Source organism: Thalassophryne amazonica, chromosome 14, assembly GCF_902500255.1.
Source record: "Thalassophryne amazonica chromosome 14, fThaAma1.1, whole genome shotgun sequence".
In the NCBI taxonomy this organism is placed as follows: Eukaryota; Metazoa; Chordata; class Actinopteri; order Batrachoidiformes; family Batrachoididae; genus Thalassophryne; species Thalassophryne amazonica.
Genome location: NC_047116.1, coordinates 84306256 through 84323423, shown reverse-complemented (window position 1 = coordinate 84323423; position 17168 = coordinate 84306256). Strand labels below are relative to the sequence as shown.

The 17168-nt window shown below is 39.9% G+C and overlaps 1 protein-coding gene and 1 long non-coding RNA gene across 2 annotated transcripts in view; one reads left to right on the top strand and one right to left on the bottom strand.

Annotated features, from left to right (window-relative positions):
* Positions 1–10015, top strand: part of LOC117524847 — a 13106-nt gene extending 3091 nt beyond the window's left edge. Inside the window, exon 3 of the long non-coding RNA XR_004564877.1 lies at positions 9736–10015. This is a non-coding gene — a long non-coding RNA (uncharacterized LOC117524847). The remainder of the gene's footprint in view (positions 1–9735) is intronic.
* Positions 1–15560, bottom strand: part of LOC117524844 (interleukin-10 receptor subunit beta-like) — a 36106-nt gene extending 20546 nt beyond the window's left edge. The window contains exons 1-3 of the mRNA XM_034186661.1: positions 15454–15560; positions 9277–9398; positions 5577–5706 (exon numbers count right to left, since the gene is read on the bottom strand). Coding sequence (XP_034042552.1) covers positions 5577–5706; positions 9277–9325 — 179 coding nt within the window. The 5' untranslated portion in view covers positions 9326–9398; positions 15454–15560. The remainder of the gene's footprint in view (positions 1–5576; positions 5707–9276; positions 9399–15453) is intronic.
* Between the last annotated feature and the right edge of the window lie 1608 nt (positions 15561–17168).

The window sequence follows — 17168 nt, the reverse complement described above, 5'->3', positions numbered from 1 at the left end:
CAACCCCTGGCAAAAATTATGGAATCACCGGCCTCGGAGTTTATTCAGTTGTTTAATTTTGTAGAAAAAAAGCAGATCACAGACATGACACAAAACTAAAGTCATTTCAAATGGCAACTTTCTGGCTTTAAGAAACACTATAAGAAATCAGGAAAAAAATTGTGGCAGTCAGTAACGGTTACTTTTTTTAGACCAAGCAGAGGGAAAAAAAAATATGGAATCACTCAATTCTGAGGAAAAAATTATGGAATCATGAAAAACAAAACACTCACTAGTATTTTGTTGCACCACCTCTGGCTTTTATAACGGCTTGCAGTCTCTGAGGCATGGACTTAATGAGTGACAAACAGTACTCTTCATCAATCTGGCTCCAACTTTCTCTGACTGCTGTTGCCAGATCAGCTTTGCAGGTTGGAGCCTTGTCATGGACCATTTTCTTCAACTTCCACCAAAGATTTTCAATTGGATTAAGATCCGGACTATTTGCAGGCCATGACATTGACCCTATGTGTCTTTTTGCAAGGAATGTTTTCAGTTTTTGCTCTATGGCATGATGCATTATCATCTTGAAAAATGATTTCATCATCACCAAACATCCTTTCAATTGATGGGATAAGAAAAGTGTCCAAAATATCAACATAAACTTGTGCATTTATTGATGATGTAATGACAGCCATCTCCCCAGTGCCTTTACCTGACATGCAGCCCCATATCATCAATGACTGTGGAAATTTACATGTTCTCTTCAGGCAGTCATCTTTATAAATCTCATTGGGACGGCACCAAACAAAAGTTCCAGCATCATCACCTTGCCCAATGCAGATTAAAGATTCATCACTGAATATGACTTTCATCCAGTCATCCACAGTCCACGATTGCTTTTCCTTAGTCCATTGTAACCTTGTTTTTTTCTGTTTAGGTGGTAATGATGGCTTTCGTTTAGCTTTTCTGCATGTTTTTCTGCATGTAAATACCATTTCCTTTGACGCTTTGATGTCTTCCTTGGTCTACCACTATGTTTGCCTTTAACAACCTTCCCATGTTGTTTGTATTTGGTCCAGAGTTTAGACACAGCTGACTGTGAACAACCAACATCTTTTGCAACATTGCGTGATGATTTACCCTCTTAAGAGTTTGATAATCCTCTCCTTTGTTTCAACTGACATCTCTCATGTTGGAGCCATGATTCATGTCGGTCCACTTGGTGCAACAGCTCTCCAAGGTGTGATCACTCCTTTTTAGATGCAGACTAACGAGCAGATCTGATCTGATGCAGGTGTTAGTTTTGGGGATGAAAATTTACAGGGTGATTCCATAATTTTTTCCTCAGAATTGAGTGAGTCCATATTTTTTTCCCTCTGCTTGGTCTAAAAAATAACCATTACTGACTGCCACAATTTTTTTTCCTGATTTCTTATAGTGTTTCTTAAAGCCAGAAAGTTGCCATTTGAAATGACTTTAGTTTTGTGTCATGTCTGCGATCTGCTTTTTTCTACAAAATTAAACAACTGAATGAACATCCTCCGAGGCCGGTGATTCCATAATTTTTGCCAGGGGTTGTATATACAGTGAGGAAAATAAGTATTTGAACACCCTGTAATTTTGCAAGTTCTCCCACTTAGAAATCATGGAGAGGTCTGAAATTTTCATCTTAGGTGCATGTCCACTGTGAGAGACATAATAAAAAATAAATAAATAAATAAAAATACCGAGATCACAATGTATGTTTTTTTTAATAATTTATTTGTATGTTACTGCTGCAAATAAGTATTTGAACAACTATGAAAATCAATGTTAATATTTGGTACAGTAGCCTTTGTTTGCGATTATAGAGGTCAAACGTTTCCTGTAGTTTTTCACCAGGTTTGCACACACTGCAGCAGGGATTTTTGTCCACTCCTCCATACAGATCTTCTCCAGATCTTTCAGGTTTGGAGTTTCAGCTCCCTCCAAAGATTTTCTATTGAGTTCAGGTCTGGAGACTGGCCAGGCCACTCCAGGACCTTGAAATGCTTCTTACGGAGCCCCTCCTTAGTTGCCCTGGCTATGTGTTTGGGGTCATTGCCATGCTGGAAGACCCAGCCATGACCCATCTTCAATGCTCTTACTGACGGAAGGAGATTGTTTGCCAAAATCTCGCAATACATGACCCCATCCATCCTCCCTTCAATACGGTGAGTATGATGTTTCCACCCCCATGCTTCATGGTTGGGATGGTTTTCTTGGGGTTGTTCTCATCTTCTAAACATGGTAAGTGGAGCTGATTCCAAAAAGCTCTATTTTCATCTCATCTGACCATGCCTCCTCTGGATCATCCAGATGGTCACTGGTGAACTTCAAACGGGCCTGGACATGTGCTGGCATGAGCAGGGGGACCTTGCTGCCCTGCAAGATTTTAAACCATGACAGCATCATATGTTACTAATGTCATCTTTGTGACTGTAGTCCCAGCTCTCTTCAAGTCAGTGACCAGGTCCTCCTGTGTAGTTCTGAGTTTTCTCAGAATCATCCGTACCCCACAACGTGAGATCTTGCATGGAATCCCAGACAGAGGGAGATTGACAGTCATTTTGTGTTTCTTCCACTTTCTGATAAATAATCATAACAGTTGTTGTCTTCTACCAAGCTGCTTGCCTGTTGTCCTGTAGTCCATCCCAGCCTTGGGCAGGTCTACAGTTTTGTCCCTGGTGTCAGACAGATCTTTGGTCTTGGCTATGGTGGACAGGTTGGAGTGTGATTGATTGAGTGTGTGACCAGGTGTCTTTTATACAGATAAATTCAAACTGGTGCAATTTATACAGGTACAGAGTGCAGAATAAGAGGGCTTCTTAAAGAAAAATTAACAGGTCTGTGAAAGCCAGAATTCTTGCTGGTTGGTAGGTGGTCAAATACTTAGTTGCAGCAGTAACATACAAATAAATTACAAAAAAAAAAAAAAAAAATCATACATTGTGATTTCCGGATTTTTTTATTTTTCTTTTAGATTAGATTTTAGATTATGTCTCTCACAGTGGGCATGCACGTAAGATGAAAATTTCAGACCTCTCCATGATTTCTAAGTGGGAGAACTTGCAAAACCGCAGGGTGTTCAAATACTTATTTTCCTCACTGTGTGTGTGTGTGTGTATATACACACATATACACACGTATATATATACACACACGTGTGTATATATATATACACACACGTATATATATGCACGTATGTGTATATATACACATACACACACGTATATCTATACACATACATATATATCTATACACATACATATATATCTATCTATATCTATATCTATATATATATATCATTGGTTGTTTGGATCAGCAATTTCAGTTAAATATATCATACAGCAGACAAACAGTGATATTTGAGAAGTGAAATGAAGTTTGTAGGATTTACATAAAGTGTGCAATAATTCTTTAAACAAAATTAGGCAGGTGCATAAATTTGGGCACCCCAACAGAAAAAAAATACATCAATATTTAGTAGATCCTCCTTTTGCAGAAATAACAGCGTCTAAACGCTTCCTATGGTGTACAATGAGAGTCTGGATTCTGGTTGAATGTATTTTGGACCATTTTTCTTTACAAAACATCTCAGGTTTGTTGGTTTCCGAGCATGGGCAGCCTGCTTAAAATCACACCACAGATTTTCAATAATATTCAGGTCTGGGGACTGAGATTACCATTCCAGAACATTGTACGTGTTCCTCTGCATGAATGCTTTAGCAGATTTTGAGCAGTGTTTAGGGTTGTTGTCTTATTGAAAGCTTCAACTTTGTCACTGATTCATGAACATTGTTCTCAAGAATTTGCTGATATTGACTGGAATCCATGTGACCCTCAAATTTAACAAGATTCCCAGGACCTGCACTAGCCACACAGCCACAGAGCATGATGGAACCACCTCCAAATTTTACTGTAGATAGCAAGAATTTTTCTTGGAATGCTATGTTCATTTTCTGCCATGCATACTGCCCCTTGTCATGTCCAAATAACTCAATTTTAGTTTCATCAGTCCACAGTACCTTATTCCAAAATGAAGCTGGCTTGTCCAAATGTGCTTTAGCATGTTTGTGGCGTGTATGCAGAAAAGGCTTTCTCTGCATTACAGCATCTCTTTGTACAAAGTGCGCTGTATACTTGAACGATGCACAGAGACACTATCTGCAGCAAGATCATGATGTAGGTCTTTGGAGCAGGTCTGCGGGTTGACTATGACTGTTCTCACCATCCTTCGCTTCAGCTTATCTGAGATTTTTCTTGGCCTGCCACTTTGGACCTTAACTAGTACTGTGCCTGCAATCTTCCATTTGCTCACTATGTTCCTCACAGTGAAAACTGACAGCTGAAATGTCTGAGATAGCTTTTTGTATCCTTCCCCTAAACCATGATGTTGAACAATCTTTGTTTTCAGGTCATTTGAAAGTTGTTTAGAGGCTCCCATATTGCCACTCATTAGAAGAGATGCAAAGAGGAGAAACATTTGCAAATGGCCACCTTAAATACCCCTTCTCATGATTGGAATCACCTGTGTAAGGAGGTCAAGGGTCAATGAGCAACAAACCAAATTTGTGTTCCAATAATTAATGCTAAATGAATTCAAATGAATAAAATCACAAGGGTTCCCAAATTTATGCACTTGCCTATTTTTTTTTTTTAAATAATTATTGCACACTCCCTGTAAATACTAGAAATTTCATTTCACTTTTCAAATATCAGTGTGTTCGCCGGCTATGTGATATATTTAACTGAAATTTCTCATCCAGACAACCAGTGATTTATAAAGGAAAATCATGAGTAAATCTGCTGTTCTGCAAGCACATGAATGAGGCCTACTAACTGGTGCCCTGTGGGTCACATAAGGCCCAGTCTGCTCTTGTGTGGACATATTTTACCATGGATGTCTGGACTTAATCTTTGAAGAAAAAGTAGGTGCATGTGCTCCCTAAGGTCAGTCAGTGATGACTGAGAGGATTCTGACAATAAATATGCACATTAAATTTTGCCTATAAGCTGTTTCCACCCAGGATGTTGGTGGTGTAGTTGGTGAAGCTTCAAACTGAGTGATGTCAGTCTTTTGGCATTCTTTAATATGAAACATAATTGAGTATTGCGCTGTGAAAAGTAGGTCATTTCTTTTTTTAAACCAAATACAGGATTGTGGCAGGATTACACAAATAATGAGTGCTTCACTTAACTTTAGTTTTTGCATTTCTGAGTGCCTCAGATTTTTATGCACAATGCATTTTGCAATTCGCTGAGTACCACCGGGCCCAAAGAAAATTGTATAGAAACACTAGATGCATACTGGAGCATCAAATAATAGAAAGACGGTCACCTTGTTTCTTTTCCCTGTGACACTGAACTCAAAGCCTAACAAACATGCAGCATTTGTGTGTCTGTGCAAAAACCGACAAACATCTGTAATCCTATTCCTGTTGTAACAGGTCTCTTCTGACAAATCCAACATGGCATGTATGTAAAACTCTATGAGATGAATGACTCAGAATTAGAGGGTGTGTATGCCAACAAAAATAGCATTAGCAAACCTGAAATACACAATAAATACTTACTTTACTGAATGAACTGAGACACTGTAGTTGACTATGTTGGCTGTGCCTGGCCCAGGCTCCCACATCAGCTGATGAATTAAATCGATGGAAGACAGATTCAAGTTGAAGGGATGAGGAAGCTTACTCATAGCTGGAAACAAAAAAGAACCAAAGACCCTGGATTTCAAATTTCATGCTGACTGAAAGACAATACAGCAGTAAAACACAGGCAGACAAAGAAAGAAAGTACTAAAGATGGATATCATTAAGTTTTAATGGTCCTGTTACTCTTAGCATTACTGCTTATCAGTCTGGTACTTTAACAGTATTCTTATCTGTACTTTTTGGAGAAAAAAAAATCAAATGAATAGAATTACTCAAATTTTTTTATTCTCTATACACCATTTAAAGTACATATCTCTGGTAAAGGAAATGTCAAATGAGCTGACTATTTGAAGTAAATAAAGAATTATGAAAATATTGGTGTTTTATTTTTGGTGCCATATGCCCTGAGAAATTAAGTCATAAACATGGGGAAATTAGCTCGATTTCATCTGCTGCTGCTAAATGCTCAGAAATGTTAGCCTGCAGGAAATGTTGACTTTGGTCATCTTTGGAACATCCTCAGAGCCATTTGTCATTTTCATCGTAATGAATGGGAAAACCGCAAATTTTTTGTAGCTTAAAAATCAATGTTTATTATGTGGATTTTAACCGTGAATAAGTCAAAATAGTGAACAGGTATGTTTTTAATCAGGTCCAGCAGTACCAGTTGTGATTTTTTTTATGAGTTGTCCAGTCTTCAGAAGGATAACACTTTTGAGGGAGAAGTGGAAGTGTTTTGTACACACCTCCTGGAAATAGTGGAGAAATTCCAGCAGAGCACAGCGTGAGAAATGGGCTTCAGAAAACACTTGGATCTATTCCTTCTATTCAAGTGGCCAGCAGAAGTAAGCGTATTGCCTCTCCCAAAAGTGTGTGGAATGGGAGGTTTTTTTTTTTTTTCCACTGCTGTCAAAAAAAAAAGAAATATCTCTTTCTTCCACACTCCACTGAGAGTTGATGAGTTGTGGAGAAAGAAGAAATGTGTCTGTGTGTTTATAAGTGTGACCACTGTTGGAATAGAGCAATAACACAGACAGCAGATGGAGACTCTGAGAAAGTTGCAATCTTAACGAGAGACCCATGACGTGGACACAGGACCAGCCCCCAGCTGTTTAATGCCCAGATCAATGACTGCGGGTGGATAAATGACAGAATGATGATTGCCAATTAGATCTTTACTGACCATCATCTGTTCATATAATCTGGAGGTTTCGAAAGGCGATAACAACTTTGTTCAGAAACAGAGCCGTGTGGAACCGGAGCAGGAGCAATTCTACCTCACTGCTGTGTGCGAACACAGAAAAATAACGTAGCAGGATGCATCTCTCAGGGTATGTATTTATTAATACTTTGTCCTTATTTGATCTTATTTAGACGTATTTGAAATAAAAAAAATTTCTGAATACAAAAAGCAATGTAGCGTGACATACTGGTGCAAGACCAAGCAAGAAACTGTAAGTGGACGCAGGGAGAATGACTTTCAGGCAGCTAAAAGTTGGTTGCAAACATTAATGACTCTGAATAAAAATGGATTTGAGTATGTCGTGCATTTTCAGACACACAATGGCTTATTTTACTTTTGTTAGCTGCAGTGCACCCGGAAAGTATTCACAGAGCTTCACATTTTATGTTATTAACCTTATTACAAAATGGAGTAAATTCATTTTTCCCCTCAAAATTCTACTCACAACATCCCATAATGACAACATGAAAAGGTTTATTTATTTATTTTTGTTATTTTTGCTAATTTATTAAAAAACAAAACTTCAAAATCACATGTACACATGTATTCATACCCTTTGCTCAATACTTTGTGTATGCACCTTTGGCAGCAATTACAGCTTCAAGCTTGGTGTACTTATCTTTGGGCAGTTTTGTCCATTCCTCTTTGCAGCACCTCTCAAGCTCCATCAGATTGGATGGAGAGCGTCGGTGCACAGCCATTTTCAGATCTCTCCAGAGATGTTCAATCGGATTCAGGTCTGGGCTCTGGCTGGACCACTCAAGGACATTCACAAAGTTGGTCAGCACGTCCGTGTTGGAAGTCTCACAGGACAAGTTGTGACATGCCCAGCTGATACACAATTTCTCAGATACTCATTTGACTGAAAAGCCACCGAAAGCCGCCTGAATCTTCCGAATGGTTTACAACATGGACGTGCTTTTTGTTGTGCGCCATTAGCGGCTCCGTCCTGACGCGCGAATTCCTCCGCACGTCTTTCATTACAAAATCTCCTGTAACAGTGGAATGTACCGCAAAAGTGCTGATGTACACCTCTTCCACAATTTCTCTGGTAGTCAGACGACGTCCCGGATCAACACAGCCTTCACTGTGGAAATGATCTGGTCGTTTCAGCCTGTCGATGGCCGCTCGGAGCGCGGTGCGCCCTGCGCCGCTGTGGGCCGTCTTTAATCCGGTTGCAATGATCCTTAATCTGTGTGACGCCCAGAGTATCTTCACCGAAAGCCATCTGAATCTTCTGAATGGTTTCCACCTGGCTGTCTCTCACAGTTTCTGGAAAAATTTGATTCAGCACTGCTCCAATTGCTCAGCCATTTCCCTGACAATAAAAATCCGACGAGGGGGCTGAACCAGCGCTCACTCAAAGCCTGCCCACAGGTGAATGACGCAACCGACAGGCGTGAAAAAACTCACGCATGCGCATGAAGGTTCAAGCTTGGCTGATGCAAGCGCACATGATTCAAATCCATATAGTTTTTAAAAAAAATAAAAAGGTCAGATAGTTTTCTAACAGACCTCGTAAGTGTTGACTGGAGTGAGATATGGCAGGTGCAACCACACTTTGGAGCATTTAATTCGCTCCGCCATTGTCTGTTCTGTGTGTGAAAATACACATTAAATACCTACATTACTGTAATCTGAACAAAGTTTCAGTATGAACTTGAATCATGTAGCTGAACTATTTTTAGTGGTGAAACCAGAAGGGGCACTTCCTTACACTAGTAAAGGTTTGTTTACTGAATAAGACTAAAATTCAAAAACTTCTTCAACATTCTCAAAGGTGTTACAAAAACCTGTCTGAGCCCTTTGGAATAACATATACATTTTCTTGTTTAATAAGAAAATTACTGCACTATTAAAAGAGAGACTGTAATTCAATAATAACAACTAGAAATCTGTGACTGTGAACAAGCTTATGAAATGATACCACTATTTTGGTAGTTTCTTTACCCTTATCTGGCAAAAAATACCTGGGTTATGGACAAGACAAGACATTTGAAAGCATAATCTTGGGCTCTAGAAAACACTGACATCATTTTCTGTCAATTTATGGACCAAAAAATGAATCCAATAGTAAGTTGATTATTTTCTAGATTATGAAAGTAACCTTTTGTTGCAGCCCTAGTTAACGCCCAGCTGTTGGATGGCCAAGCACCTCTGTCTGAATTAATTAGTTGTGGTTTGAACAGGAAAGCATGCAGGGCCTCAGATCCTCTGTCAAATTAAAATTTCAATCCAGACCAGGATGTCTTGGGAAAAGTGATCACATTTTCAAGTCTGCATTCTCACAAAACATGCACTGGGTGAAAGGCAGCTGGAGCTGTAACAACACTTAAAGACTATAAAGTTGAATATGTGTTAGCGTGTACATACCTGGCAAGACCTGAGATAGCCACAGAGGCATCCAGAAGAGAGCAGCCATGATGGTTAGACCATCTCCACAGCGCTTCCATCAGCTCCACAGCTCACTGCTGCAGCTTTCACTTTCCTTATTACTATCAAGAGAATGCATCAAACGTTACTCCACACAGAAATGCTTCCATTTTCCAGTGACAGTGAGTCATCACAGTATGCTACTGGGGACAAACTCAGGATTTTTTCACTCCTGAAACTGACCTTTTCTGGAAGGGCACTGTTCTCTTCTACTGTTATAACAAGTGAGACTGCATGATATTGGAAAAAAACTGGCACTGCAAATTTTTTTTTACCCATAGCAATATCTTTGTTTCCAAAAATATATCTGTCCACATGAATCCACTGAAAATGCCTGAAAATGCTGAAGTATATATGTCAGGCCTGTATGTGGTGCAATAATGCTTCTACAAAAAACAGAAGACGGGATCATGCGCATAACTGGTGTAAGGAGCTAATCAATGCAGCAGCAGAAGGCTAGAGCATTTCAAAGTGGCAAACTGAGTAAATAAAGTCTTTTAATCTGATCTGTTTCATCCTTTCAGCCGGATTAATCATCCATCATCACAGCCGGCGGAAAACTGTTATCTACAGAAGACGCCCTTGTTTTGAAAGATGGCGTTTGGAAATACTTTCATTCCTTATTGTGGAAATTACTTGTGAATAAACTGCATTTTTAAAGAAGACCCGAGGTGGTATAATATGGTGCAACGGGTACATTTCTCAGCCTGAAATGAAGAAAGCAGCTGCTTTGTCCCACCAAGTTTAAAAGCTGAAAGTCCTTTCTGCAATTATTTTAATGCATCACAGTGCTTCATTTATTCACAATGAGCATTCACCAGAGCCATCTGTCGTCTCTGCAGCTATCTGCTCACGACAGAAATAAATCCCATTAGTGATCCACCAAGACAAGAAAAAAGAAAGTATGTTAAATTACACTGATAACATGTCATTTGTCATGAGTGGCTGAGGTTACAGAGGCAGGGCTATGAGACACGAATCCAGTGATTTCAAAAATTACTGTTTTCGGCCATGGAAAACTTGACAATTTGCGAGGGAGCCGGCGTTTTTTTTTTTTTTAATGTCCAGCTGAGAACATGACTGATGCGTGCAAAGCAGCGAGGGAGAAGGCACATGTCATGCACTCGCATTACCAGAATCTTTTTTCAAGGAAATTCAATGACTGACAAATCCTGTGTTGTCTAGTCACGGAAAAGGAAAGCATATTTTTACACAAATCACTTGGCAATGTAAACATGCATGCTTAATTTTATTATGTCACATGAGTCCTGGTAATGTAACTATACACATGTGCACATCACAATGGCGAAGCTCAAGCGATATATCATGCAGACTATAAACCTATTGATGGGCATTTTTACGGGAAAGGATTTAAATAATTCACACTTGTTTTGTTAAACAGATGTTCTAGAAAGAACATTTCTTTAAACATGTTTAACCCTGGAGTGTCACAATGGAATTCACATTAAATGTCAATGTGTGTGCCCAAAGGCTCCATGCCCAGGCAGAGTACATTCCTGAAGATGGTCTCACTTTCTCTGCAGGTAAATGCTCGGGAAAGGACAGATTTTAACATCAAAAAACTGCCTTCTTAGTATTGTGCTGTTTGCTGGACAATGCCTTCTGATCATTTCTAATGATACACTGGTGTGATGCCGCACATTTCACTTGCAAAAATGGTGTTTATTTGCTCCCATGGACACTGTTCAGGAAAGGACAAATTTTGCAACCTTTCCCATGAAAATGCTCTGACTCTTCTTGCACTCTTCATCTTAAATGGTTTAGGGTTCGAATAAGGGTTAGGGTTTTGGTTTTTATGAAATTCATAAAAATTTGAACAATACTTTCAATTCCAGACCATAGATATACATGCATAGTAGCTGAATTCCAATATGGTCCAAGTCCAATTCAGGAATATTTCTGATTCCTGTACTATGTGGGACAACAGCATCACTGACTGTAACAAACAATATTTATTAGCAAATTCTGTATTTAAATTTTTACAACAGCAACTCTAAAATATTTGGAACTCTTTAAACAAAAACACAAACTAAATATGCTCTTTAATTATGAAGTGGAAGCACATTTTACCAACATGGTCTATATTAAATAAAAGTACAACCCCAATTCCAAAGAAGTTGGGATGTTGGGTAAAATGTAAATAAAAACACAATACAATGATTTGCAAATCCTCTTCAACCTATATTCAATTGAATACACCACAAAGACATGTTTAAACTGATAAACTTTATTGTTTTTGCGCAAATATTTGCTCATTTTGAAATGGACGCCTGCAACACGTTTCAAAAAAAGCTGTGACAGTGGTATGTTTACCACTATGTTACATCACCTTTCGTTCTAACAACACTCAATAAGTGTTTGGGAACTGAGGACACTAATTGTTGAAGCTTTGTAGGTGGAATTCTTTCCCATTCTTGCTTGATGTACGACTTCAGTTGTTCAACAGTCTGGGGTCTCCATTGTCGCATTTTGCGCTTCATAACGCGCCTCACATTTTCAATGGGTGACAGGTCTGGATTGCAGGCAGGCCAGTCTAGTACCCGCACTCTTTTACTATGAAGCCACGCTGTTGTAACACATGCAGAATGTGGCTTGGCATTGTCTTGCTGAAATAAGCAGGAACGTCCCTGAAAAAGACGTTGCTTGGATGGCAGCATGTGTTGCTCCAAAACCTGGATGTACCTTTCAGCACTGATGGTGCCATCACAGATGTGTAAGTTGCCCATGTCATGGGCACTAACACACCCCCATACCATCACAGATGCAGACTTTTGAACTTTGCGCTTATAACAATCTGGATGGTGTTTTTCCTCTTTTGTCCAGAGGACACGACGTCCATGACTTCCAAAAACAATTTGAAATGTGGACTCATCAGACCACAGCACACTTTTCCACTTTGCGTTTGTCCATTTCAAATGAGCTCAGGCCCAGAGAAGGCTGCGGCGTTTCTGGATGTTGTTGATTTATGGCTTTCGCTTTGCATGGTAGAGTTGTAACTTGCACTTGTGACTGGGAGAGAGGCCAACACTCACCCGTGTTGGCCTCTCTTCATTGGCTTCCTGTTAATTCTAGAATAGAATTTAAAATTCTTCTTCTTACTTATAAGGTTTTGAATAATCAGGTCCCATCTTATCTCAGGGACCCTTCCTGTTAATTCTAGAATAGAATTTAAAATTCTTCTTCTTACTTATAAGGTTTTGAATAATCAGGTCCCATCTTATCTCAGGGACCTCGTAGTACCATATCACCCTAATAGAGCGCTTCGCTCTCAGACTGCAGGCTTACTTGTAGTTCCTAGGGTTTGTAAGAGTAGAATGGGAGGCAGAGCCTTCAGCTTTCAGGCTCCTCTCCTGTGGAACCAGCTCCCAATTCAGATCAGGGAGACAGATACCCTCTCTACTTTTAAGATTAGGCTTAAAACTTTCCTTTTCGCTAAGGCTTATAGTTAGGGCTGGATCGGGTGACCCTGGACTATCCCTTGGTTATGCTGCTTTAGACGTAGACTGTGGGGGGGTTCCCATGATGCACTGTTTCTTTCTCTTTTTGCTCTGTATGCATCACTCCGCATTTAATCATTAGTGATCGATCTCTGCCCCCCTCCACAGCATGTCTTTTTCCTGGTTCTTTCCCTCAGCCCCAACCAGTCTCAGCAGAAGACTGCCCCTCCCTGAGCCTGGTTCTGCTGGAGGTTTCTTCCTGTTAAGAGGGAGTTTTTCCTTCCCACTGTTGCCAAGTGCTTGCTCACAGGGGGTCGTTTTGACCGTTGGGGTTTTTCATGATTGTTGTATGGCCTTGCCTTACAATATAAAGCGCCTTGGGGCAACTGTTTGTTGTGATTTGGCGCTATATAAAAAAAAAGTTGATTGATTGATTGACTTGTAGATGTAGCGACGAACTGTGTTAACTGACAGTGGTTTTCTGAAGTGTTCCTGAGCCCACAAAGTAAGATCCTTTACACAATGATATTGTTTTTTAATGCAGTGCCACCTGAGGCATCGAAAGTCACGGGCATTCAATGTTGGTTTTTTGCCTTGGCGCTTACGTGTAGAAAGTTCTCCAGATTCTCTGAATCTTCTGATTATATTATGGACTGTAGATGATGGAATCCCTAAATTTCTTGCAATTGAACGTTGAGAAACATTGTTCTTAAACTGTTGGACTATTTTTTCATGCAGTTGTTACAAAGTGGTGATCCTCACCCCATCTTTGCTTGTGAATGGCTGAGCCTTTTGGGGATGCTCCTTTTATACCCAGTCATGACACTCACCTGTTTCCAATTAACCTGTTCACGTGTGGAATGTTCCAAACAGGTGTTCTTTGAGCATTCATTGACTTTCCCAGTCTTTTGTTGCCCCTGTCCCAGCTTTTTTGAAATGTGTTGCAGGCATCCATTTCAAAATGAGCAAATATTTGCACAAAAACAAAAAAGTCTATCAGTTTGAACATTAAATATCTTGTCTTTGTGGTGTATTCAGTTGAATATAGGTTAAAGAGGATTCGCAAATCATTATATTGTTTTAATTTACATTTCACACAACGTCCCAGCTTCAATGGAATTGGGGTTGTATGGTACCATACACTTTCCTTTTCTTTAAAATGTGTCTGTAGGTCAGGACCTGTGAAGGCTCGTGTCCAACTATAGCGATACTTCCTGTGATGTCATGAATCTGGTCACGTGGGTTTGTTGACGACTGTGGTTGGCTTCATTGTAGGTTAGCTTAGAGAAATACTTTGCTTTTGCAGTACTATCTAGTTTTGAATGTATTCAGAGGATCGCTTCCTGAACTCGAAGACGCCATACTTTCTCTCTTTCGGGGTATCAATTTACATGTGTTCTTGCCAACCACATCAATGCCCATGCGTGACACCATTGTCTGTAAACAAGAAGTATTGCTATATGTTCATAACACTTAGATGCACACAGCATCTTTACCTAGATAGCAGTTGAGTTGCGTTGCAGTGCAAACAGTCAAGGTTGGGGTCGGGGCTAAGGACAAGGCAGGCCAAACTTTATTGGGCAGCGCCGTCTCATTTGAAGGTGGGTAATAAAGCATTCAAATATGATGCAATAATCCTACATCTGGGGACAACCGTCATATGGCCCCATCAGAAACACAGCACTTTCTCTGAGTTTTTGGGCAAATTACACTGCAAACAAGGTGAAAATGCAAAGAAAAAGTGACGATGCAGTGGAAAGTGGACATGTGTTGGGGTTTATTTATGACTCGGAGCTCAAACGTGCCAAGGCAGTTATGCAGGTGAGAGAATGCAGCTACTCTGGCTCGGTGTGTAGGCTAAAACTTACTGACATGACCTCTCCCATTTTCCTCGTCTTTCCTTCTCCACTAGGAATCGAAAAAACTGCACTTTTTGCAACTCCTTCTGTGATTGCAGCCGAAAACAAAACAGCGATTGGACCCCTGCCTTCACTGCACGTGTCATTGCAGAGCATCAGCAGCGATTTACCAATTATTGCCTTGTTTCTGGCTCAAACTAACTTTCGAATGATTTAAGAGGTTTTACTCGGTTTGGGTGCAGAGTGTTAGACCACAACAGGTGTCACGGTCTGATCGGTCCCCCTGCCTTCACTGCGCATGCCTCATTTCAGAGCGTCAGCAGCTGAATTCACCTATGACCTGGTTTCTGCTTAAAACTGCACTCCAGTCATTTGTCTCAGCGACAGATCTCAGAAGCTTTTGTGCAACAATAATTTCCACATAAATTCAGCATTATTCATAATAAAAAACGGGGGACCGATCAGACCGTGACACAGGCGCATCTGAGTACGACTCTTTTTAAGTTGAAGATGAGTTTGTGTGTGTGTGTGTGTGTGTGTGTGTGTGTGTGTGTGGTGTGGTGTGGTGTGGTGTGACCAGTGAACGTTTGCATGACTTTCTATTTCATTTTCAATTTTGGTGCGAATATGACCATGGATTTTAAAAAATATGAACATAAATAGCTTCCGCCGATAAAACCGCCCATACACACACCGCTAAACTAACACAATGTTGAACGTTCAAATGTGCGGAAAACCAAAGCCAGCGGAATAACACATTTTATAATACACAACACACACGACAAATGTTCGTAAATTACCTGTGCCGAAGAAGTTTATTCACGACTTTGGGCCACAACAGACAAAATCACACTACCTCGCCCGTACAGTTAGCACCGTTGCATTCACTTGCATCGTGTAAAATGTACAACCCACAACTTGAACGGCATTATTACCTCAGAAAAAAAAAGTGTTTAAATACAAGGCAGTCGATTTATAAAATATATCTGTCCATCAACCTGAAACCAAAACATACAACTGTATACCGTACTGTACAGTTATAATACACAAAAATTCTAATACACAACACAAACTTGTCCAGGAACTCATCAAGCAATTGCAAAATATTCAGCAGAACTTATTTTAAAAACAATATTCTACAGTTGCAATGCTGGTGCAATTGCGTCCCATTGTAATATACAAAATGAAACCACGCATCAGAAACGTGCGACAATGTTTTACATTTCTACAATCTACAACTTTCTTCTACAGTCAACCACTGATGAGAATACAAAGCTTTTTTTAATCTTACATTTTTTTTTTTCAGAAAACACCTGCTTACCCGTCTGCAACTGAGGTCATAGAAATTCCAATTCTCCTCCTGATGCCTGAACTGCACACCTCATGACGTTTGGTGATAGGAAATCACGTGACCTAGTAGAAGCGACAGAGTGGGTGTCACTCGAAATATATTTGGCCCATTTCGCCAAAGATTAAGGAAACTCATTTTAACATACTTTTTAAGGTCTATCCGGTTGCAGTAAAATAAATAAATAACTAAATTTGAAGTTGACCTGTGTACCTTCTGCAATGCAGCAGTTAAAACATTAGAGCATTTTTATTGTGCCCTGTGTCCTGGAAGTTTTGGGTAGAAATAAGAAATTGGTTATTACTTAGAATAAATGATTTCATAGCTTTTTAGATTTCTCAAACATTAATTTATATGGATTTTTTTTTAATCCAATGTCTCTAATATAATAAATATGATCATTCTAATCATATTATTTTCATTGTAGTATACTCAACAAAAATATAAACACAACACTTTTGGTTTTGCTCCCATTTTGTATGAGATGAACTCAAAGATCTAAAACCTTTTCCACATACACAATATCACCATTTCCCTCAAATATTGTTCACAAACCAGTCGAAATCTGTGATAATGAGCACTTCTCCTTTGCTGAGATAATCCATCCCACCTCACAGGTGTGCCATATCAGGATGCTGATTAGACACCATGATTAGTGCACAGGTGTGCCTTAGACTGCCCACAATAAAAGGCCACTCTGAAAGGTGTAGTTTTGTTTTATTGGGGGGGGGATACCAGTCAGTATCTGGTGTGACCACCATTTGCCTCATGCAGTGCAACACATCTCCTTCGCATCATCCGTGAAGAGAACACCTCTCCAACGTGCCGAACGCCAGCGAATGTGAGCATTTGCCCACTCAAGTCGGTTACGACGACGAACTGGAGTCAGGTCGAGACCCCGATGAGGACGACTAGCATGCAGATGAGCTTCCCTGAGATGGTTTCTGACAGTTTGTGCAAAAATTCTTTGGTTATGCAAAGCGATTGTTCCAGCAGCTGTCTGAGTGGCTGGTCTCAGACGATCTTGGAGGTGAACATGTTGGATGTGGAGGTCCTGGGCTGGTGTGGTTACACGTGGTCTGCGGTTGTGAGGCTGGTTGGATGTACTGCCAAATTCTCTGAAACGCCTTTGGAGACGGCTTATGGTAGAGAAATGAACATTCAATA